The following is a 25,292-nucleotide window of genomic DNA, read 5'->3' as shown; positions in this document are numbered from 1 at the left end:
TTTAATTCAACTTTGTACATATTTTCTTAATTGAAACAGGATACAGAGGAATATGGCTTTACATATTGCTCTTTTATAAAAACACAACATCTTCAGTATAGAAAAGAATGGGCATATATAGTGCTTTAATTCATGACGTAAAATCACTACTAAAAAAAAAAGTCCAATTAAAGTAAGGATGAAGCCATCAACACGTAAGAAAATCTTCACCTCACTAGAAGTTTTATATTCAGAACATAGCAACGGATTGCATGGGTTTCTGTATGGCACTAGTCCCTTCAGTAATTAAACTTATCTCAGTACTCGGACTACAAATTATGTGCTCGAAATACCGAATCCAGTATTTTGATTGGTTAATTTCTGAGTTTGAGTACGATAATCGTACTCCATTTGTAGGACCCTAAGGCCAGATGTCAATAACGTTTTAATTTGTATTGAATGCTCTATTAAGTAGCGCAACATGCTATCAACGCTGTGATACGTAGCCTATAAGTTTGAAACATAGTGTAGTGCTGTGTCAGCATTTCTTGTTTTGACTTAATATTTCATATAGAGGTGGAATTTGTAATTCCCTAACATAAGCAAAATGCTATCAACGCTGTGAAACGTAGCCTATAAGTTTGAAACATAGTGTAGTGCTGTGTCAGCATTTCTTGTTTTGACTTAATATTTCATATAGAGGTGAAATTCGTAATTCCCTAACATAACAACTTAAATTTTATCTAAGTAAAAACACATTAAAGATATGCATATTCCATAATTATGTAACTGTACCTTGGATATAAATTCTTAGAAACATACACTTGCTTTTTTTCAATAACTATATTTTGTTATAAAGAGTTTTTTACGTACATTGGAGAGGTTTACATCGTCATTTATAGAAAATGACATCATATTCATATTGATATAAAAATAAGAAGATGTGGTATGATTGCCAATGAGACAACTCTCCACAAGAGACCAAATGACACAGAAATCAACAATTATAGGTCACCGTACATGCTTCAACAATGAGTAAAACTCATACCACATAGTCAGCTATAGAAGGCCCTTAAATGACAAACAAATGTAAAACAATTCAAACGAGAAAACTAACTGCCTGATTTATGAACAAAATAATGAACGAAAAACAAATATGATATACAGCAACAAACGACAACCACTGAAATGCAGGCTCCTCTCTTGGGAGAGGCACATACAGGATGGGGTGAAGCTAGTTAGATGGAGCCAAACCCTCCCCCTAACCTGGGACAGTGGTACAACAGCACAACACAAAAAAACACCATACAAAACAATAAACGAAAACAAATATATAAACAGCAACAAACAACAACCACCACTCAACTACAGGCTCCTGACTTGGGACAGGCACATTTAGAATGTGGCGGAGTTAAACTAGTTTGAAGGCGCCAACCCTCCCCTAACCTGGGATAGCTGTGTAACGGTACAACATAAGAAAAAACTATAAAAACCAGTGAAGGGCATAACTCATCATATAAATACAAAGCAGAAAGACATTTAAAAAAAACACAGAGTGGACGTGGCAGGGTACTTAAACATCCCCACATCAAAAAGACACTAAGTACAGATCTGAGAGTACTCACAGTTATTAACAGCTAGTCCAGAGTCAATAACAACTAATAATATAAAAAAAATGCATCTAAGACTAAAGTATCAATCAGTACACATCCAATGGATTTAGCGGAAAGATGTCATTAACAGTCAGAGTAAAACATGACCTTGTGCAATGCAAAGATACAGATATCGGCAGATTTCGACAGACTATGGTATACAATTTTAACTTTAAAAAAGTTTTGGAGCATACGCATTTTTGTGTATTAGAATAATAGATGTTGCGGTCATAAATAATAAAGGAACTCTTTTTTTATTATTTTTTTTTACCGTAAGTATCTATCTCGGCTATTTTGAGAGTCATTAGAACGAAATATACTTTCTAAAGAGGTTTGAATAGTTTCATAAATTAAAGATAAAAACCTGGCTGTATAAAAAATGAACTTCGAACTGCAAGAACAGGGTGACTAAAATTAGTTAAGATCAATTAAAGATTAAAGAACGATGGTCAAAACGAGTAAACACAAAAGTAACCGTATCGGGTTATTTGTCTACTCATACTATCTACGAATCAGATAGGAAAAAATAACTGGTACTAGCAAACAAAATAATCACATGCATAATGTATTCAATTTTACATGTATTAATTTGCAATAGGTATATCGATCATATGTCCTTGTTAGGCTACCATACAAAATATCTTATCAACTCAGCATGTGACTATTAAAACGTCTGACAGGTAGAACAATATTCATTCGGTAAGATCTATTGTTATGATTTTATTGTAAAAATGTAATCGGTAGTAATTTTTTCATATTAATAGCTGATTATTATATTACCAATTTAAGTATTGAAGCATTCAAAAGATGTATATTAAAGATTGTAGAAGAACAAGTGACACACAAGCAAAAACGAAAGTACATTTTCATTTGACGAATTAGTAAGATATCTACGTTAGCATGTTGCTACATTAAAGTAAAAGATATGAAGAGTAATTTAGTCAAAGTTATCAGAATCATGAGAAATAAATAGGCATTTATATCATACGTGTATACATATTAAAATTCATATTGCTTAAGCTCAGTAAATGGGACAATCTTTTAAAAGTAAATTACAGAAAGCTGAACCTGTCACAAAGTAAAAAATATTTTAAAACAAACTCTGAACAGTTAAATGTGCCGTGTTTTGAAGTAAACCATAACTTTGATTCTTTTTTGTTGTTGTTGCTAAAAAGTATTTCCTTTTCAAAGTTGTTTTTAGCAATTGATCAACAGTAAATTTGGTAAAATTATAAATAATAAATAAATAATTATGCTGTATATTTTTATCATTCATGTTTAATATTTATTAATGTATATACATGTTGTTTTAGTTGTTATCGTCTCTCATAAATCTGTACAGATTGGCTTATGTATAAAAACTGTATCTTTTTATAATTGTATTGGGTAATTGTATGCATAAGGTGAGACGTAAATAAAATATTGAATTGAATTGGTAAACTTGCAAAAATGATAGACAGCCTATTCATGTTCATTATGTACACATCATGATTCGGTCTCAAATATTCGTTTATTCTAATATGAGAGCCATAAAGAATCAATTAAACAACTAGATGATTGTATTATATAACTGCAATCTGTATATACATAAATATCGGTTTTTGAGCTGACGACATCACCAAATCATTTAAATGGAAATTTTTTTTCTAGTTAAACGATGGCTTCCAATTCGTATTGTGACCCTTGTTCAGAAGAAGGAAAATCAATAGCGGCAATAAGGTTTTGTTCAGATTGCGAAGAGCGTCTTTGTAAAGATTGCGTAGAATACCATAAGAAATTTAAAGCCACCAAGTCCCACCATTTGATGGACTTAACATCAATTTTGAGATCGAAAATACCGATTGCCAAGAGCTTTTGCAATGTTCATCCAGATGTACCGCTAGATTTTTACTGCACACAACACGATACAGTATGTTGTAGAGTATGTATGCCATCTTCTCATCAATCCTGCAAGGATGTCATTCCGCTAGAGATCGCTTCCAAACACATAAAACAATCTTCGTTATATGAAGACACATTAAGTGAATGGCAAAACATTGTTAAAACTTTGGATCATTTAAAAAAGGATCGACATGGTTATGCAGATGAATTAGAAACAGTAGAAACAGCCATATTAGTAGAGATCAACAAATGGAAAAAATATTTAATTCAACAAATCAACACTTTAGAAGAAAAACTGAAGACAGACCTCTCAAATGCCAAGAAGAAAATCTTAGATTTATATGGAAAAGGTGATTCTGAAATATCAGAACTGTATGATGTTGTGCAGGAGAGAAAACAGAACTCAAGGAACATGGATCAAATAATCAGTTGTACCTTACTCTTGGAGAACAAGGAAAAGGAGTTCAGGAAGTTATTAAACGGGTGCAGGATATGACACTGTCATACAAAAAGACAGATTTAAAATTTAAGAAAAACAGTGATACTGATATAAAATGTATTGGATCGATAGAAGAAGTTAGGACGGCACGTGTCATTCAGTATAGTCCAGTAAAACTACAGCAAGCTCAGGTTCAGCCAGTAAAAGTTGAATCAATGCTAACCTTCAAAAAGGAAATAACAGAACAGTTATATTTAGGGAAGCTCATCACAGATGTAGTTGTTACTGAAGACAATAAATTACTCTTGTGTGACTTTCAGAAAGAACGATATAACATATATGTTTTCAAAATAAATCAACAAAACCTAGCATACAACACAACATTAAGTGTCCCCAGTGGTCCATATGGAATTTCTAAATTAACTGGAACCGACAAAGTAATTGTTACATTGCCATACAAGTCTTATGTACAATTTATCGATACAAACACTTTGACGCTGGATAAAACCATCAAAGTAGGTCGAGACTGCTTTGGTATTACGACCACTGGGGATTATATTGCAGTCGGTAAAATAAGAGAAATCAAAATATTCAAATCAAAAGGAGAAAACATCAGGAACATTGTGTTAAGCGATTTATTAGATGATTCTAAGTATGTTAGTTCTCTGCACTACAATCATAATGATGGCAGCATAATTTATAGAAAAATGGGACTGATTAGTCGTATTCAGTTTGACGGAACAATATCATATAGGTATGTGTTGTCAGGAGAAGCAGGTTTAGCTGTTGATACACAAGGACAGGTGTACGTGTGTGAATTTGATCGAAGTGAGATTCAACGTTTATTACCAGATGGACGAGTCCGTGATGTAGTGATGACTTATAAGGATGGAATTAAAGATCCATTCGCTATTGCGTTTAATGAGAGATTTACCAAATTTGTTGTTACAAGTATCAATGGCTTGGTGCAGATCTACAATTGCAAATAGCTAGCTTTATGTTAAACTTGATTTGAATACTCTTAAGTATTTTGAATTGCATTATAATTGCTACTCTTACATTAAACATTTCAGTAAAATGAACAATAATTCAATTTAATAGTGTTCTTCTAAAAAAAGTGACTGCATATAGCTCTGCTTAGTAGTTGAGAATTGACCGATCTTAATATTGCACTTTCTAAAAAAAACGTGGGGGTGTGGTTTTGTTGATTAGTAGAACTTTAATAAGAAACAGGAACATGTAAAGAATTTTATAGCGTGAAACATACGTATACATATGTGAATGATATTTATAGATAAACAATGGTTTCAAATGCCAACAGGTCAACGTTTTGAGAAGGGGTCTTCTCAATGTTTACAACTACTACAGGCATTTATAATATTTTTTAAAAATTTATTTCATTTTAATTACTGTATAAAACTTTTATTTTGAATGATTTGCTACTTTATTGGCTCTGTTTAGGTGGAACCGTTAATTTTAACACTAATATTTAGATTTGTTTTAATTGACTGATAACAAAATCAATATTTATACAATTATAATAGCAATGTTCAAAGATCTAATTTCAGTGTTGAATTTGTAATCATTTGGAATAAGTTTATTTAAAGGAAAGATAAACGGATCTTTTCTAAATCAACGGGCTCGATAAACAACAACACCCGTTTTTAATTAGTTTTCTACAGGTACAACCAAACTCCCAAAACAAATCTTTCTATCTATGGAAGAATTTAGTAAAATTTTAAGTGAATTGTAGCAACGAAATCCTTGACTCAATTTTGTACCAGTAGTATATAGATTACGTTCATTGAAATCCAAAACGTCACTACTGACACGGACTTGGCGAACGAGTTGTTATTTATATAAACACCGTAAGATGTGCCAAAGGAATATCGCCGTCAAAAAAAGGAACATTAACAATAGGGACTGAAAAATCGTCTATTTTGTGGTAAAATTGTTTATAGATCTTCCCGTGTAGAACTGAATATAAAAATCTTGTAAAGGACAGTTATTAACGTTCATATTTGATGTTGGAAAATTTCGGCAGTATATTTAGAATATTATTTATTATTTAACGAAAAATGTTATCAAGATCACGGTAAATGTTGTTGAAATTATCAATTAAATGCAATTTAGACGGGTTTTTTTTTCTGAGTTTGGCCCTAAACTGTGATTCATTACAGTACAAAAACACGATTTAGGAGACAGATTTGTAAAAGCAAATTTGCTTGTTTCTGAATCCTTAATATTTATTTCAATTGTATCATATCGTTTTTTGTGATGAACTATCTGAATAAAATATTGTTTAAACTAAAAACAAGTCTGCTATTAAAGGGGAACAATTGGTACCCATCGGAAAATCTGCAAACTGTCGAAAAATGGTTTTGCAAAAATGTACATACATGTTGTTAAGGAGAAAATTTACAGCATGAATCATCTTATCACACTTCCAACAAGTATATCTAGCATATTTACCTTTCTCATTAGAGAATAATGCTTTATATGAATTGCAGAAAATAAATTTGCAATCAGAATTATCAAACGACCATTCAATTAAATAGAAAAACTTTTGTTTGATAAGATTTTTTTCGGTTTGGCTTTCATTTACAGTATTATCTTTCATAGATTGAAGACATTTGCATTGGTAATGTAACTTTCCACATTTAATTAACCAATGGTATGTTGTTTACCATATCTAGAATAGTATACCAATTGACTAAATAAAAAATAATAATAATACTTCTTTATTTAAAGAGGGTTACATGACTGGTGTTTGCATAACGACAGTTCCTTGATAAATATTACATACACTATTGTGAAGAGAACAAGTTAAACATTATATCAAACAGAAACGTTCTGCAAAGTCGGTCGACCGAATGCAAAAAAAAAGAAGAAAATTTAGACTACAGTTTAAAAGGACAGTTTGATAAAGGTTTGACTTTAGACTTGCAATAGGTAATGTACTCACCTTCAAGCTTTTGTTGAGTACAGGGAGGCTGACAGTTTCCAAAGAAGAAACTAGATCTAACAGAAGATATGTGTGATCTATTTGTCTTTGGACGTTCTGCAAACACCAGTCTATCAACTGGTTCTATTTTCTCACGGTCCTCAATTCGATCGGACGGCATGGATGCGTTTAAATACACGGAACACATCTTTACGGACGCCCCCTCAATACATGTCGTTTTGCTTGACGTACGATAAAAGTTTAGATAACCACATGTTGATACTTTTTATATATCATAGATAGAACAAAATATTTATTTTCTTTAAAATGATGTCAAATATTCCTCATCCCCCATAACAAAGTCGTTCCCAATAAAATTGATAAATAAAGAACTGCGTTGTGTGCAAAATTCGTACTTGATCGGCAAACTGCGGTGTTTAAATTGAAAACGGGTTTGTAATGAATTTTTGATAATACCCAATAACTATGCTTCGCATTGGACAAACTACATTTAACGACTCAGTAGGCCCAACATAAAGTGAACGACTGTAAACCACACAGTATTGGTAATTAACAATACAAAATATGATCTATGTACATAGAAAATGAAGTATAATATGATGATTATTTGTGTTCAGGAAATATGTTGCTCTGTCATTAACGATCCAGCCTGCCTGCAAAAACCAACCAGAACGAGTTAACTCGCGATCGGTCAAACTACAGTTTAAATGCAGTAAACTGATATTTTGACATGTCCAGCAAGGATTAACAATTTGCATTACATTAGCTTATGTTGCAACGATTATTTAACGTAAAGATTCATGATAATGTTATACCTTTTTATTTCTATTCATCTTCCAGTAATGAATTGGCATTTAATATCTGTCTTGATGCATATATAGAAAATACAGATGGCCATTTACGTGAAAGGAGGATGTATAAATAGAGCCATTATTTTACCCATCACATTTCAAAAATAGTAAAATTTTCGTGCATAAAGGTGACTTGTGAAGTCAACATGACGTCATAAACTTGCCGTTAATCGGGTTTTGTTGCCATAGCAGTTTCGGATTGTCTTCGACTTATGAGTTTGAATAACTGTTTGGTGTCTTCCGTCTCTCTTTATTAGATGCCTATGAGTGAGTTTTACAAGAAACAAGAAATACAAATCAAAGTAGCGAAAACCGTTTTTAAATACTAGTAATTCAAATATCTTTACAGTCCCAATTGTATTACTTAATTTGGACAATGATATGAATACTTGTTTTTTCGCCATAATTAGTTATACATGTACATTGAATTCTATAATGATTCAAAAAGAAGTATCCAGCACCTCTTATAATATTGATATCTATTGGGTGTTTTTATTACATACCATCTATTCTCGGAATGCTTTCGTTTAATTGTCTAACTGATGTCGCATATGTACTTATATACTTTATTTGATCTTTTACGCAAACATATGTACTCACATTGGAGGAATAAATCACAAAAACATATAAAACCTGATGGCAAACACTGTACTTGCATAGGAAAGGTCGATTCAAACGATCCAGGAAATGGATAATTTTGGGACCATAGAAGCTGAAAATATCATGCGCCTGCGCTTTGTGAGAATCCCTTACAACATGCACCCTGAAATGATAAAATAATTTGATAAATTTGATTTCTGTTGAACTTGATGGGTTTTTTGTTGGTTGATATAGTCAAGCGTTTGGTGTCACCTTATTAAATTAACCTTGGAGTTTAGTAATTTTGTAATTACATTTTGTCTAGGAAATAGAAACAACTGTTGTTTTTTTTTGTATATTGATGTACAAATGTATTCAAAGCATATCAAAAATATGATTACTTTTATTCAGAAAATCATTTCATTTTTAAAGGAACAAAAAATCCACATATGTGTGATCTCTAAAGTGAATCTGCAGAACATCCAACATTGAAATTTAAGTTCTGTGAGAAATGATAGTCCTTGAATAGTGTAAATTTTCAATAAAACCTATGACATAATTATTATTATACAATTTTACATTGGAAAGGTTTTGCAGGATACGTTTTAAGCGTATAACTATAATAAATTGAGGTTGATGTGGTCATTATTATACAACAACTCTTTTCTATTAAATGTTGCTTACCTTAAATATAAATCTCGGCTATTTCGAAAAGTCATCAGAACTGAATATACTTTCTAAAGAAGTTCGACTCATTCACACCTGGTTGTAATAAAAAGAACTTTGATTAATGAATAGAGGCTGACTAAGAATATACAAACAAGATTGACACAAGATTACATAACAATGGCCAATACGAGCTCACACAAAGTAGCCGTATTGGGTTATATGTCTACTCATATTCTATACGAGACGAAGAGGAAAAATAACTGGTAATAGCAAATGAAAAAATCACATAATGTAATAGTTCTTATGGTATGAATTCTTAATAGGTAAAGCGATCATATGTTCTTGTTAGGCTACCATACAAAATATCTTTATCAAATCAGCATGCGACTATTAAAACGTTCAACAGTTACACTGTGGACAGGTACAACACTATTTTTGGGTAAGATCTAGTATTGCTATGATTATCATTACTATACAGTACAAACTGTGGTAATAGCAAATGAAATAAAAACACGAGGTATTAAATTTTTATTGTATCAATTTTCAACAGGTAAATCAATCAAATGTCCTTGTTAAGCTACTATGCAAATTATCTCATCAAATCACCATGTGACTAAAACTTAAACAGGTACACTGTGGACAGGTACGATAATATTTATTCGGTAAGATCTAGTATTGCTATGATTATCATTAATGTATAGTCTGTGGTATATCTTGGTTAAAAATATCTATGATACATTTTGAAAGGACCAAGGACAAACAAGCAAATGCAAAAGTACAATTTCGTTTAAGTAAAAATACTACGTTAGAATGTTACAACATTACAGTAAAAGATATGAAGCTTTTTATTCGGTCAAAGGGAGATTCAAATCCTGAGCAGTTTATTTTGCCTATAGATTTTGAAATATATTACGGATTATAAATGTGTCAAGTCTTGTGTTTGGATAACAACAAAGAGATGTCGGTATATATTTAGGAAACAGCCGGGGGTTTATACCACTTTTTTTATCCCAATTGGAACCTCAACAACGTCATCATAACGAACATTACTATGTGACGTAGTCTTAGGCTATAAAGAACACTTAAAGAACGTCAGAGGCTCACAGAGGGAATAAAATGACGTGTATCTGTCAATAATACGTTTTTGATTTAAAATCACGTAATTTACACATCAAATACTTAATAAATGTCTTGTCTTAGAGTGTTATTATGAGTTTGACTGTCCCTCTGGTATCTTTCGTCCCTCTTTTATTACAAATTAATGCATACACGATAGTATTGTTTTCACAGCCAAAATTACAAAATCCCTCACGGTATACGGAAAATATATATACTGCATTGTGAATGTTAAACAAATATCTGGTACGTGAAAAAACATTAAGGCAGGGGTAATCCGTAATATATGTGTAATTCAGGTTTCAGACAGGGTATATAATGTGACATTCCCGGCTTAGGGTTTATATCCGAATGTAACATTATATATCATGTCTGAGACCTGAATAACATGAAATGTATGCTAAATGTAACAGACAATTTACGTCCCTAGGCAATAAGTTTTTGAAGCCAGGAAAACTTGGGGAATAATGAGAAAGTTTTCGTCAATTTATTACATCGATGTCTATTTACATAATTATGGGATCTTGTGCTGATTACAAAAATGATCATACCCGATACAATCGATCACTAAAAGGAATTTTTATCTTCTAGTTATACGATGTCTTCCAATTGGTATTGTGGCCCTTGTTCCGAAGATGGAAAATCGATAGAGGCAATAAAGTTTTGTTTAGATTGCAAAGAGTGTCTTTGTGAAGATTGTGTAGATCACCATAAGGTATTTAGAGCCACCAGGAGACACTGTTTGATGAGCTTGACGTCAATTTCGAGATCGAAAATACCAATAGAAGACGTCTTTGCAAGGTTCATCAAGATGTACCGCTAGATTTGTACTGTACGCATCACGGCACAGTATGTTGTAAAATATGCATATCTAGTTATCATCAGTCTTGCAAAGACGTCCTTCCGTTAGAGGTCGCTTCAAAAAACATAAACAAATCTTCTCTATTTGGAGATACATTACGTGAATGGCAAAATATTGGTACAACTTTGGATCATTTAAGAACGGCTCGAAATGAAAATATAAATGAATTAGACTCGGTAGAAACCGCCATTTTAGAAGATATCAGCAAATGGAAAAATCAATTAATTTCAAAAATCAGAACTTCAGAAAAAAAAATGAAGACAGACCTCTCAAATATCAAGGAGAAAACCGTAGATCTATTAAGAAAAGAAAATTCGGAAATATCGGAATTGTGTGATTTTGTGTAGGAGAGAACGCAGGTACTAGAATTTCTCAAGGAACATGGATCAAATAATCAGTTGTACCTTACTCTTCGGGAACAAGGAAAAGGAGTGCAGGATATTTTTAAACGGGCGCAGGATATGACACTGTCATACAAAAAGGCTGATTTGAAATTTAAGAACAAAGGCAATATAAAATGTATTGGATCAATAGAAGAGGTCAGTAAAGCATGTGGTATTCAAAACAGTCTAGTAAGACCCAAGCCAACTGAGGTTCCGCCTGCAAGAGTTGAATCCATGTTCGCTTTCAAGTTGGAAATATTAGAAAAGTTCCAATATGGAAAGCTTATCACAGATGTAGCTATTACTGAAGACAATTCATTATTCTTATGTGACTTCCAGCAAACACGGGATAACTTATATGTCTTCAAAATCAATCCACCAAACCTTACATATAAAACTACGTTAAGTCTTCCCGGTGCTCCATATGGCATTTCTGTATTAACTGGAACCGACAAAGCAATTGTTACATTACCAAAAAAGAAGTTTGTTCAATTTATCAATACAACAACTTTGAAACGGGATAAAACCATCAGAGTAGGTTAAAGTTGCTATGGTATTACTACCGCTGGGGATTATATTGCAGTCGGTAAAAAGACAGAAATCAACATATTGAAATCCAACGGAGAATGCATCAGGATCATTGTGATAGGCGATTTGTCTAAGTATATTAGTTTCCTACACTACATTCTTAATGATGGCAGCATAATTAATAGAACAATGGGACTGATTAATCGTATTCATTTAGACGGAACTCTTGTATATAGTCATGCAGTGGCAGGAGAAGCAGGTATAGCTGTTGACACACAAGGAAATGTGTACGTGAGTGAATGCTATAAAAGCGAGATACAACGTGTATTACCAGATGGGCGAGAGCATGATGTAGTGATGAGGATTAAAACTCCATTCGCTGTTGCGTTTAATGAGAGCTTCACCAAATTTGCTGTAACAAATATCACTGGCTTGGTGCAAATATACAATTGCAAATAGCTAACGTTTTGCAAAACTTGATTCGAATACCGTTTAGAATTTAAAATAACACTATAATTGCTACTCTTAAATTTACAATTTCAGTGAAATAAAGAATAATTCATTTAAATAGCGTCCGTGTAAAATAAAGTGATTGTATAATGTTTGCAGATAAACCTTATGAGCAAATGTAGTAGTAGGTAAAAATATTCAATAAACGAAAGTAAGTAGATTGAGTATTTTGAATGTTCAGCCTTACCTTAGTTTAAGCAAAACTGATATAGATAACTCGTTGTAGCAATTATTTGACGTAAATTTAAGATTCGTGATAATTTTTTAACCTTTTAGTTTTATATATTTTTCATGTTTTTTAAGTTATTTTACCAATGAAATTACAAAAAAAGTAAAACTTTTGTGAAGAAAAGTCACCTGCGATTTCACAATGACATCATGAATTTGTTAAAACTGACATGATCGTCAACAGATCACAACGCTTTGGGAGACAATAGATAGATATGTCACCTAATGACAAAATATGAAACAATTCAAAAGAAAAACCGACGACCTTGTTGTTGACAAACCAATTAATGAAAAAAGTGAACACAGACAGCAACCAACGTCAACCACTGAATAACAAGCTCCTTACTTGGGACAGGCACATATAGAATGTGGCGTGGTCAACCATGTTTGTAAGCTCAACCACCCCTTAACGTTCGACAGTGTTATACCAGCACCATATAAGAACAAACTGTAAACATTGTAGTTAGAAATTGCTTAACTTATAAGTTTAGCACAAACATAACAACATGGACAACTAACATAAAAACAAAATACACAAAGTACCGATGTACATGTAAGAGTACTCACAGTTACTGAAAACTACTTCAAATTGAATAACAACAAACAAATAAGTCATGTTCTCTCAGACTTAAGTAGCAATCAGTACATGTCCAACAGATTCAGTATGAAGGCGCCGTAAACTTTCGAGATGGCCCTAGATAAGGAAAATAATAACCTATTGTAAATACCTATTATCTGGAAAATTAAAATCACCTACGTTCTTGTTAATAAGGTTGCAGTGGGGTTATATTGGGTTTACAAATTGGTAAATATCATGAACAACTGAAACGATTTCTAAATGTTCGAGGGTTTTTGTACAACAGTAAAGTTGCATATATTATTTTATAATGGACGCTCAATAGACGACTTGCGTATGCGTCCACTTTCTTTTCCATTACTATGTTGCAATGCTTATATTAATACGTCACAGTAAGAATAGAAAGCTCAATGACTGCTTGACACTCATATCTTCATACCGTTATTGGCTTGACGCCTATAGAAAATCGTCATGTTCCAGTGGCCCGGGGCACTGGATGAGCACTGGTGACCTTTTACGCAAACTGAGTTCATAATTTGTTTAAATTGAGTTGAGTTTGTATATACATAATAAAATTCGAGAACTTCGCGTTCATATATTTTTATTCGTGCAGTGTTATTTGATCATGTTGATTGTGAAAACTTTTTAAAATATTGGTACATCGAGTACCCGCTTGACGAAATGCCCGTGCAAGAACGATAATAAAATACTACATAAGGACTGTCATAACATATATATTTATCATACATAGAAATGAGTAAGAAAAGGAGTACAAAATTTATGTCTATTAAGCAGACTGGGCAACACATGAACAACCAGTACCAAAAAGATACCAATTTTCTTATTTGAATTGTGTCATATTTTTTATGTCGGGACCTTTTACAGCCGAATATACGGTATGGGTTTTTCTCAATATTGAAAGCCTTACGGCTACTCATAATTGATATGAGCCAATTAAGTTGAACTTTGGTGGATAGTTGTCTCATTTGTAAGCATACCACATCTCCTTATTTTTAAATTGGAGGCTACAAGTGCAAAAAAAATGCATTAATGACACTGATCACATCAGAACAGTAGAAGAGATATAACGTTTTGATAATAATAAGACCATCATAAGTCATGTCGCGAGGTGTCTTGAGTTTACGAATACATTTACGACACATCGTAACTTGTGACCTTTCAGAAACATATCTTACGACTATGACCTGTCCTAAGACCTTCGCACGACGTGACTTAGTCATAAGATACTTTCGAAAACAAAGCCCCTGTATAACATTCAGCATTGCTATTAAAGTTATGTGATAAATTACAACCCATGAATCATGTAAGCTACCAACAAATGTACTACTAGTATATAGTGTTATTGGTGTAATGATGTTAGATGCATGTTGGTAATATAGTATCGACAGCGGTGTATGGGGTTTACATCATGCAAGGTGCAATCAGGAAAAATAGGTTGTATCTCTAATTGTTAAAGTTGTTTTTGACATATAGTTATAATTGACATTTCTTCATGGTTCTAAACTATTTAAGTTTGTTATGCATTACAGATTGAAACGTAATAATGTCTTATGTTTATGTTTTTTTCACAGCTATATACTTTGTTATATCTGAAAAACGTATCTGTATATATATTTAGTTAGATAGCAGTATATATTTTCATTCTTTAGTGAAAATCGCATATGCATAACTCTCAGAATCGTCAGGCTTTAGTCGTGTAATTTTTTACCTGATAAAGATACATGGTTTGTTTTAAACTTGATGCTCACATCTGAATGCGTCAGATATCTTTTTTAAAGATAGTACTTGTAGTAACAGTGCTTGCAATGTATGACCGAACGTTGGTCAACAACCAGACTTGCTAAAGGATATCAAATATATATCATTTAAGCTAATATTAATAGCAAATGGTAAGTTGAAGTAACTGAACTGGTAATGTTATACTTAACACCCAGTCTACCATAAAACCATGCAAAACAGTCCACAAGGGGGGTCATCAGATTTAATTGAAACTTTGTATTCCTAAACAACATTATGAAAGAAGTCCATCAAAACAAATATTTCAGGTGGTTCCTATGCTTTTCAGTTAGGAGATGCTGTAGTGTACCGGGAACCAGTTTCCCCATGTTGAAGGCGATATTTTTCTATGAAAATGACCAATTTCAACACCCTGAAATTTATGAATGCAGAAAACAACGCGATAAAGAACGATGAGTTATTGAACAATCAAGTGTTGAAGCTTTAGTAACTCATCATTACTTGAATTTAAAAAATAAAACAGTTTGTGGATTATTCCAAGGGAGATAATCCAGTAAAAAATGTATTTTCAGAAAATCATAAGAGGTACATATTTTTAAAATTATCTAGCCTTTGGTCCATTAAAAATATAAAGATAACTTCCTATGTTTAAATTAATTTAAATACTTAATTATACATTTTAGCTAGTAAACTTGCTGGGGTCTCATTGTAGTACATTCTAGAATTCTACTCTAAAAATGCCTAAATTTACATTTTCTCGCAATAAATCAATGAGTTTAAGAAAGGTATTCTGTAGATAATTTTGGAAATGTAAGTGTTTCTTTTTCAAAAGCACTATAACATTTAACATTTCTTTTCATAAAGTAAAATATAAAACAAAGTATACCAAGGTGTAATAAGAGAATGTTTAGACCAAAAAACTGATTGTGATTTTTTTCTATGATTCTGTTGAAAAATGTAAAAATTTGCAATTTCTGAAAAATTTAAAATATCAATTTATATATCCATGCTGTTTTAAAGTGTTTTTTTTTTAAAAAAGAGCAATAATCGAACAAGGTGTAAATATCTAACAAATTACAGTCACCATAGCATTGATTTTTGATATAACCAAGGGGATAATACAAAGAAATCTAATTATAAAAACAGACTTCTAAAATAATTTGTGCTGTCATATTTTTACTAGAGTCAAAATTAAACTCATCTCATGTATTCAATTGTTTCTATCTACGAAATAATTGTAAATCTATTTTTTCTTGCTTTTTAAAGTTTCTATCTATAGATTGTAGTTTTCAAGTTTCTAAACAAAAGTGCAAAAAATTGTAAAAAATCTTCATTAATTAAATATTTATTTTCATTTTACGTATTTTACTGATAAATGGACATAGTTCTTTTTACAGTTAACAAGTAGTTATAGTCTGGGATTAAAATTTGTTACACGTCAATTACTTTGGCAAACCTTCATACAATTTTATAAAACTTTGGCAGAAGCTTTTTTATGATTAAGAGATAATGTCTGAAGCAAACTTTTGAAAATATATTTTTTTTTCATTTCAGTATTTTTCTGAGAGATGGACATAGTTTTTTACAGTTAACATTTACAGACAATCTGGGATTGAATTTATTTGACATGATAAATTTGTAAACCTTCATGGATTGCTATGAAACTTGGACAGACGCTAATCTTCAAGATCAAGAAATAGCATCTAAAAAAAATGATTTTTTTTCAATTTAGTATTTACTGATAAATGGACTCACTTTTTAGATCAACATTATACTTTAACACTGACAGCAGCAATCAAGGGCGAGACACAAGAATCCGAGGAACCCCTTAGGAATTTTGTATTGTAAAGTATCTATCTATTGCAGAGTTTAAAATAATAGGCAACATTATCTTATTTAAGGGCAAAAACTCCAACACAAGCTCGTCTGACAGTTTTGACGTAAATAGATGGTAGGGAAATCTCAACATTTTGAAAATTCCTGCCCCTGTCAGATTTTCTCTGTCTATAGCAGTTTTCAAGATAATAGACAAAACTTGCATTTTACCCCCTAAGTTCTATTTTTAGCCTTGTCGGACATGTTGGTTGGAAAAAAGTTGGTGGTTTTTAAAATTTCTAAAACTCTATACTCCAATGTTGATTGTGGCCAAATCTGATTAAATTTAGCCCAATAATTTCAGAGGAGAAGATTTTGTAAAATTTAACAGACGACCACAACGGACGATTGACGCCAATTGATAGGAAAAGCTCGCACTGGCCCTTTGTTCTTAAATTGTACTTTGAAAATAATTTCAGAGACTGTATTTTTATAGCTGGGCAATCTGTTCCATTAGATGTTTACAAAAATAACTAGGGTAAACTTATCAATTCTTTAAATAAACTTATTCAAAAAGGTTACCTATTCAACACTGTAATTAAATCTTTGAATATTGTTTTTATTGGTGTAAATATTGATTTTGTTATCAGTAAATTAAAACCATACTAAATATTACACATATGTATTTTCACGGTACTACAACCTGTCGATACTTATAGTTTGGCATTTCACAAGGTCATGTTTTTTCTCTGACTGTTAATGACGTATTTACACTAAATCCATTGGATGTGTACTGATTGATATTTTAGTCTTAGATAAATGATTTTTTTCATCAGTTGTTATTGGCTTTGAACTAGCTGTCAGTATATATGAGTACTCTCAGATCTGTACTTAGTGTCGTTTTGTTTATGGGATGTATAAGTACCCGTCCACGTCTACTTTGTGTTTTTGTTAGATGTATTTCTATTTGCATCCATCTGATGAGTTAAGCCTTTTTCAACTGATTTTTATAGTTTGATCTTATGTTGTACTGTTACACCACTGTCCCAGGTAAGGGGAGGCTTGAGCGCTCACCAACATGTTTAACGCCGCCACATTCTTTATGTGCCTGTCCCAAGTCAGTAACCTGTAGTTCAGTGGTTGTCGTTGGTTCATGTCTATCATATTTGTTTGTCGTAAACTGTTTTGTTATAAATTAGGCCGTAAGTTTTTTCAATTGAATTGTTTCATATATTACCACATCTCCTTATTTTTATATAGAAATGATTCTTAGAATGTCAAAATGTAGTCAAACTTAAGAATCCAACTGCCAGATTTGAATGTACAGTTCATGCTGGAAGATTATCATCATTCAAGGACCAAACACTCAAGAAAATCATTTTACTACCAAACTGTGATGCAACAGATGCATGTCATGATACCTTCACAAATATTTCTGATATATAAACACATATATTAGACAGAAGAAGAAGCAATAATTTCTCGTTATAATGTCCTCAACTGATCTTGAGTTCAATATATTCAATATATGACAGTAGTACTTCAATGAAGTCTGAATCATGTCCTACATATGCTTCATCAATTGTTTCCACTTTATTAGAATTGTCCACCAATTCGTTTGTTTTCTTTTCTGATCGAAACTTTCAAAATATATTTCTGTAAAGTTAAAAAGTATCGCAATATCAATAAGACAAAAGATTTTCAATGTTACTCGTTTACTAAATTTTTGTACAACGCTCATTTTCAAACATGACCGGTTGTCTATAGAAATCTACTGCACACATTTTAGCCAAATTAGATAACGATTAATTATGCTAGAAAGTTAACAATCAGGACCAATGCTCGGACGGACAGACGAACGAACAGCGTTTATATATTCCCGGCCGCAATGTGATGCTGAGGTGGACAACAAGTTCATTTATGGGGTATATGTCAAGGAGACAATATTTCATCTCAGAAGTTAACTAACCAAAAATGTACACCCAGAGGTCGCCACACGATCTGCAACAAACAGGAAAACCCACACCATGTAGTTAGCCCTGTATGGCCCAGACTGTGACATGACCTAAGTTACATTTTATTTTTTGTACAATTTTCAATATCATTTAAAATTTGCTTTAATTAATCTCACATTTTTGACGGTCACCATAAATATGCAATAATAATATTACGCACATTACGTTCTGAATTCACAGTATTTCAAATTTTTCTGCATGAAGTCAGAAATCTACCAAATTGTCTTTGAATTTAATTACAACTAGGTAGAACCGTTTTAGTGAATTAAAACTAATGTCTCCCGTGTCGAAGTCATTCTGGGAAAAACAAGATTGTCATTGCAAGTAAGAATATATGGTTAATGCGTTGAAATATGTACTGTTTTCAATATATGTATTTACCAATTTATGAAACGAGGGGATAGGGCATGAGGGACAAAATATATGTTACACTTAATTGGTCTAGTCATGATATATATTTATTAGAGTAAATGGTTTAGGGGTGAGTATCTGAACAGATATATAAGGGGCACGAACCACAGCAAAAACATATATGGTGTACTCAAAGGTGTTGTCTTGCTGATTGAGAATATATATATGATTTAGAGGTAGGGATATGAACATATTTCAAGCTATTTTACCATCAATGGTATGTAGGGGCAGGGCATGTCACTCATGATGAACTAGAAAGGCAATTAAGATTTAATATGGGTTAAGGATGGAGTTCTGAACCCTATTTTAGATACATTTAAATAACAACATTATTTTATGAGGGACGGGACATGACCCCCAAGGACAAACCCTTAGCTGCACTGAAAAGGTCTTGCACGTTCTGTGGCCTATAAATTGCTTACTACCACTTCATTTTAACTGACGTGGATAGTTGTCTCATAAGCAATCAGTCCACATCTCTTCATTTTATATTGACATGGCAAGAAAGAATATGTTTGGTTTTAGGGTGACATATGAAATTAAATATTTGACCTTAAAGGTCAAAGATCAAGGTCATCATCCATGGTACGCAATACATGATATTGAGGTGCTGCACTTGTGTGTTAAGTATTAAAAGACTTTGTCAAGAGAGAGGAAAAAGCGTGCTCCAGATAAGAAAATGTTAAAAACAAAATCAAATATTTTGACCTTGAGGTCAACGGTCAAGGTCATTTGATGGTATTAATTTTTATGAGATTCACTGTCTTGTTGTAATACACCTTCATGCCAAATATAAGCCATTGTCAAAATATAATAAGCTTTCATGATTAAATACACGGATTATGGTGAAAAATATGTGAAAATTACTCATTTTTATTCCGTTGCATTGGTAAAGGTGTAGGAGACCCCAGCTCAAAAATCATAAAACTTGTAGCACACATGTTAACCTTTATAGAAATATTTAAAACATTAAAAAATGCATTGTACTTTACAAGATTTCCTGTCTTTTTTTTTTTATCTTTTTAGGAAGTATAAAAAAATGTCCAAAATGCCCTTTTTAGACCGGTCAGCCCCAAAATATAGCTATACTCAAGCAAACGCATTTTGTCAAGTTTCGAAGGACGAATGATGCTCTTTATAAAAATCAACTCAAATATCAGCTAAACATACCCATATCTAGCATATTCAGAGTAACAAAATTGTGACATTTTTGTGGAAATTTTGGGAAATTAAGCCTTTTCCAATAGATTGCGCTGCAAAATCTAAAAATAGCCTTAAATCAAATTTTAAAGTTAGAACTTTTTTTCTCTTGACTATCAACATATGTGCAAAATTTCATTACATTTGGTTGACATGTCATGTGGACCCACTTATAAGCCTTTTGCATGGTTCTATCAAAGACTGGGTGTTAATCAGCATCCGATGCATTTCGTGCCAATCTAACGAGTCAATCAATTTCATACTGATTTGTACAGTTCAATCTTGTTTTGTGCTGTTACACCACGGTCTAAGGTACTGTGGAAGGATTAAGCGGTCACGAACATGTTTATACCCCTGCCACATGCATGTGCCTCTCTCTCACAAGGCAGGAGCCTGTAATTCAGTATTTGTTGACGAAATATTTGTCGATATTATTCCCTCATCTTATTTTTTCATCGGCATCGTTGCACAAATATTTAGACATATATTTATAGGTTTCATAAAGTATGGGTATTGGACATCTCTTGCTATCAGCTCGGGTTACTTTTTTGTAATAAATATGTTAATTATAAACGAGCCCTTGGCAAACAAATATTTTATTAATTTTTAGAATTAGATCGAAATAAAAATAAGAGGTTGTGGTGGTATAATCGAAATCAGAGAACTATTCACTAGAGACGTAATGACGTAGATGTAAGAAACTAAAGGTCATCGTACGTCCTTCAACAATGATAAAAATCATGTAGTAAACTATAAAAATCCTCGAAATGACATATATTATACAATTCAAACGGAAAAAAGACTAACAGCCTGATTTATGTTTACAACAATAAACGAAAAACAAAAATGAATAAAGCGACCAATGACAACCTCTGTATCATAGACTTCTGACTGTAACAAGCACATAAAGACGGTTTTTTTGTGTGCATATATTGTATCGCCTTTCGCGTAAACAACAATGTCGGAATTGCTTATTTCATTGATTTACCACGTTATAGCGTAAAATTTGTAAATAGCATTGAACAATTGCTTGAGTTTTATCTGTATACACCTTTTTTAAGTGTTAAACAGCACTACTTGAACGGTATTCAATAAATTTCATTTGCTTTGAAATAAATGGCATCACACATCCGGATGACTTATACTGGTTGACATTTTTCAAAACTAATTTACACAACAGTCATTCAACATACTTTAAAAGCCGAGTTCGGTATGAATAAGGCATGGATAATTATACATGAAAATGTACGTACAATGTCAAAAGAAAAACAATAGTTTCTCGAGGATTCATTCACTTTTATTAGGTAGATTGACGTAAATTACTTTTTTTATATGAAGGAATTGACATTTTACATAATCTTTCTGTCACATTTATTTGTACTTTTGAAAATATTTCTTATGTTCCCATACAAGATTAGAACACTATACCTTAAGAAATCCATATACTCTTTTCAGTTTGTCATGAGGCTAATTTAGGAATCCCCAACAGTATAATTTAAATTCGATTTAAATTGTTATCACAAATTGTAAAAAAATGTAATAACGAATCTGAGGAAATTAGTTATCGCATATTACTACATTTTGTGGTTACGTTGTGACCCAGATTTGTATTCGCTAAAGCGATTTATGACTATTGAACAGCAGTATACTACTAGCTGTTGCCTTTATCTACGGATTGCGTTTGTTATCACGAATTTGAGAAATCGTTATCACAAATTCGTTACCAAGGAGTTTATCAGAGTTTAGGTTTTAGAACCACATAACAATCAAATTGGACAACAACAGTTGTTAAAAGTAGACAAAAATGCCGTCAAAAATCACAGAAAGGGTTCTTACAAACTCGCCTTCACCTTTTCAAATTAATATTAAATTTATTGACCAAAATTCTATACCAATATAAACGATGTTACTAAAATAAGAAAATAGGAAAAAAAGATAAAAATGTTGACTGGATCAGTTTATGACAGATCAGTTTATGCATAGTTCATGTTGAATCCAAATCACGGGTGTTAAAGTGTAGTGTTCCTCAACAAATTAATATGATATCAAATTACATATAATCCCCCCCCCCCCCCTACAAACATTTAAAAAAGTTAATTTTAATTTGAATTTCCGGTTTGATTTTTTGTTTGTTGATTGTGTTTATTGCCACTTTCAGCGGCATTAATTTGGCTAAATATCATAGTGGACAAGTTTTGATAGTGGACAAAACCGAATAAATGCGATAGATAGGTCTGCAAAGGGCATCGATAAAAAGGAAGGACGGCAATTGTAGACAGCAAATGGGAAAAAAACCAAACCACCAGGCATGTTTGGAACGGGCTCGGCGTGTACATAGATATGAAAATTATTGGGGTCTCTGAAATGTATAAGTGTATGATAAAATTGGTTATAACGCAGTCATGTTACTCAATGTCTAAGACACTCACGTAAAAAGTATCTCACATTTATTCAAATTCATACATCAAAGAAGATAACAAAAAAGCAGGTTCCTTTTTGTTTTTATATTAGAGTAGACAATGATATGATAACAACTATTGGTACAGTAGTATTTGTTAATAAATCACCAAAAACAGTGTAATACACTTAGTAACTGAACCTTTTTTCTTTTTATTTAGATTAAATGTCGACAAAAAAGTTGAACTTTTTATATACATACCAAAGAGTCTAGCTTTGCAGCTAAAAATAAAGCTACTCGACTCATACATGAAGCTTTGAATATTTCAATGACATCTGCTCATATTGTTAAATAACCGTAACATTCTTTTCTTTCCTATCTTGTGAATCCAGAAATACTTGTATTAGGGTTTGGTTATTCACATATACCGATGGTTTATAAATTTGATAATTGTGGGGGTTAGGTAAGAGTTTCTTCACCTGAACATCGGATATATTTCATCAACATAACTTAACAGGATAATCCTGCAAGCGGAGCAATAACTTCTGATCCTTCCGAAGTCCTATGGTTCATTCCCGGTATTCGATGGAGTTTAATTTGTTTAACCGTTATTTTTTGTGTAATTGTATGCGATTTGTTTTTGTCTGTACGGCTTTTTTGTTTTATGTATGGTGTTGTTAGTCTGTCTTCGACTAATGATCTATATCCCTTCTATTCTTTATCTCCGCTCCCTGTTAAATACTTAAATTTTATATTTCTTATACTTAAAACAGATTTTATTTGATTTTGTTTTCTACCTTTGAAACATATAAGTTTCCATAACTTTCGTTTGACTAGCTTTTCGTCGTTTGAACTGTCTCGTGACGACGCAAGATCAAGGTAATACTATGGCGAATGTTTATTTTAAAATTGATTTAAACATAAGTGATAGATCGAAGATAACATTATTTTGTAAGGTCACGGATTCTCGACTAGAACAAGATCATAACTCAATTCTCTTTACTTTAATACTCACTTGTTTTGTAAATATGTCTATTTTTGTGTAATTTCTTATTAACTACAACACAAATTTGCTATTGTGTTTGCATATTTTAATAGTAAATTTTAATTCTTAAATTTTATTTCTTAAAATTTTACCGGAAAGTAATTGTTAATTGTTATAACAACATCTATTGTACTTTGTTTGCTGGCATAGGTTGAATATATATTTTCAAATAATGGCATAAGTTGAAGACACCCATAGGGTATGGACTTAGTCGCTTGATACTAAAACTAGGCATAAATACAACTGGAACTACTGAAGATCTGTCAACATAACCCAATTATGAAATAAACATAAAGGGGATCTATGCTGTGCCGTAATCCTAACGATAACAACAAGAAATAACAAATACTATTGACAGTGCTTTCTGACTTCACAAAGGCATTTAATTCTATGACAGGATATCACAAGTTTTGAGAATATAAAGACGTGTTGGTATTTGTGACATGGACAGAGCCACATGTATGATAACCAAAGAATCAAAGATGAATCTTGAGAGTTTAGAACCAATCTTAAGTCATAGATGCCAGTTATAGCTAGAAACTTGGTCAATTGTATTCCCTGTTTATGTCTTCATATTGAAACCGGCTCGGTGATATATTGGAATGTGGTAGCGTGGTCGCCTTGTGTACCTGTGCCGGAGATTGTGAGTTCGATCTCCTGCAAGTTCAAACTAAATAATTGGGACCTGGTATTTATTGCTTATCCTCGAAGGACGAGGCATTCAGGCGTAAGAGTATCATCTGGTCGGCTCGTATTCCAAATAATGTGTTCGGGAAGGGTTACATATCCTACTTTGGACTGTTACCATACTGATAAGCACGTTAAAATCATGCTTCGAGTGTAGGTCTAGTACAAAGCAGGGTTTATTATCATATCTCATCAACATGGTCTCGTACTGATTTGCATGTTAAATTTGCTACTTGACGTTTAACACCCACCCATCCTTCTTCATTTTGTACGGATAAAGTATCAAAAGATTTCAGATCTCCACAGGTAGTTTCTGTTTTATTAATCCCATCATGTCTAGACCCAGTGCCATTAAAGTATTGAAATAATATGGTTTATACATTTGTCGTCTGTCTAAGACCCTATGTTTACCTGTCGTTGTCTTTCTTTGTTTTTATTGTTCGGTCTCTGTCTCATTGACGCATTGACATATCCAATATCTTATATATCTAATAACAGATTACTGAATTCTTTGATACGAGATTTACTGCTGTTTACCATTCAAACATTTTTGTCGTTATATATTTTTAAAAAATAATTTGCAGTTTGTTTCAAAAGGGATTAAAACAATATTACTGTAACGGTTTAAAATTAGTTACGCCTTACAATTGAATGAAAGTCATATCAATGATTACGCAAATATAGTATCTACATGTGTAAGTTGGTCCACGATAAGTACATGTACACAAGTGGAATTTAATGGTT

At 32.3% G+C, this 25,292-nt stretch overlaps 1 protein-coding gene across 1 annotated transcript; it reads left to right on the top strand.

Moving 5' to 3' along the window:
- The first annotated feature begins 2,280 nt into the window (after positions 1–2,280).
- Positions 2,281–6,297, top strand: LOC127712412 (uncharacterized). The gene is made up of 2 exons (XM_052218848.1): positions 2,281–2,330; positions 3,282–6,297. Exon 2 carries the CDS (start codon positions 4,005–4,007, stop codon positions 4,938–4,940), a length of 936 nt encoding a protein of 311 aa, XP_052074808.1. The 5' UTR covers positions 2,281–2,330; positions 3,282–4,004; the 3' UTR covers positions 4,941–6,297.
- Positions 6,298–25,292: the final 18,995 nt, after the last annotated feature.

Source organism: Mytilus californianus, unplaced genomic scaffold (genome assembly GCF_021869535.1).
Source record: "Mytilus californianus isolate M0D057914Y unplaced genomic scaffold, xbMytCali1.0.p SCAF_8, whole genome shotgun sequence".
In the NCBI taxonomy this organism is placed as follows: Eukaryota; Metazoa; Mollusca; class Bivalvia; order Mytilida; family Mytilidae; genus Mytilus; species Mytilus californianus.
The sequence above is the reverse complement of the archived record's forward strand: the minus strand, read 5'-3'. Positions and strand labels throughout refer to the sequence as shown.

Excerpts from the sequence above, each read along its gene's own strand:
- LOC127712412 (XM_052218848.1), top strand. The coding sequence starts at position 4,005 with ATGACACTGTCATACAAAAAGACAGATTTAAAATTTAAGAAAAACAGT.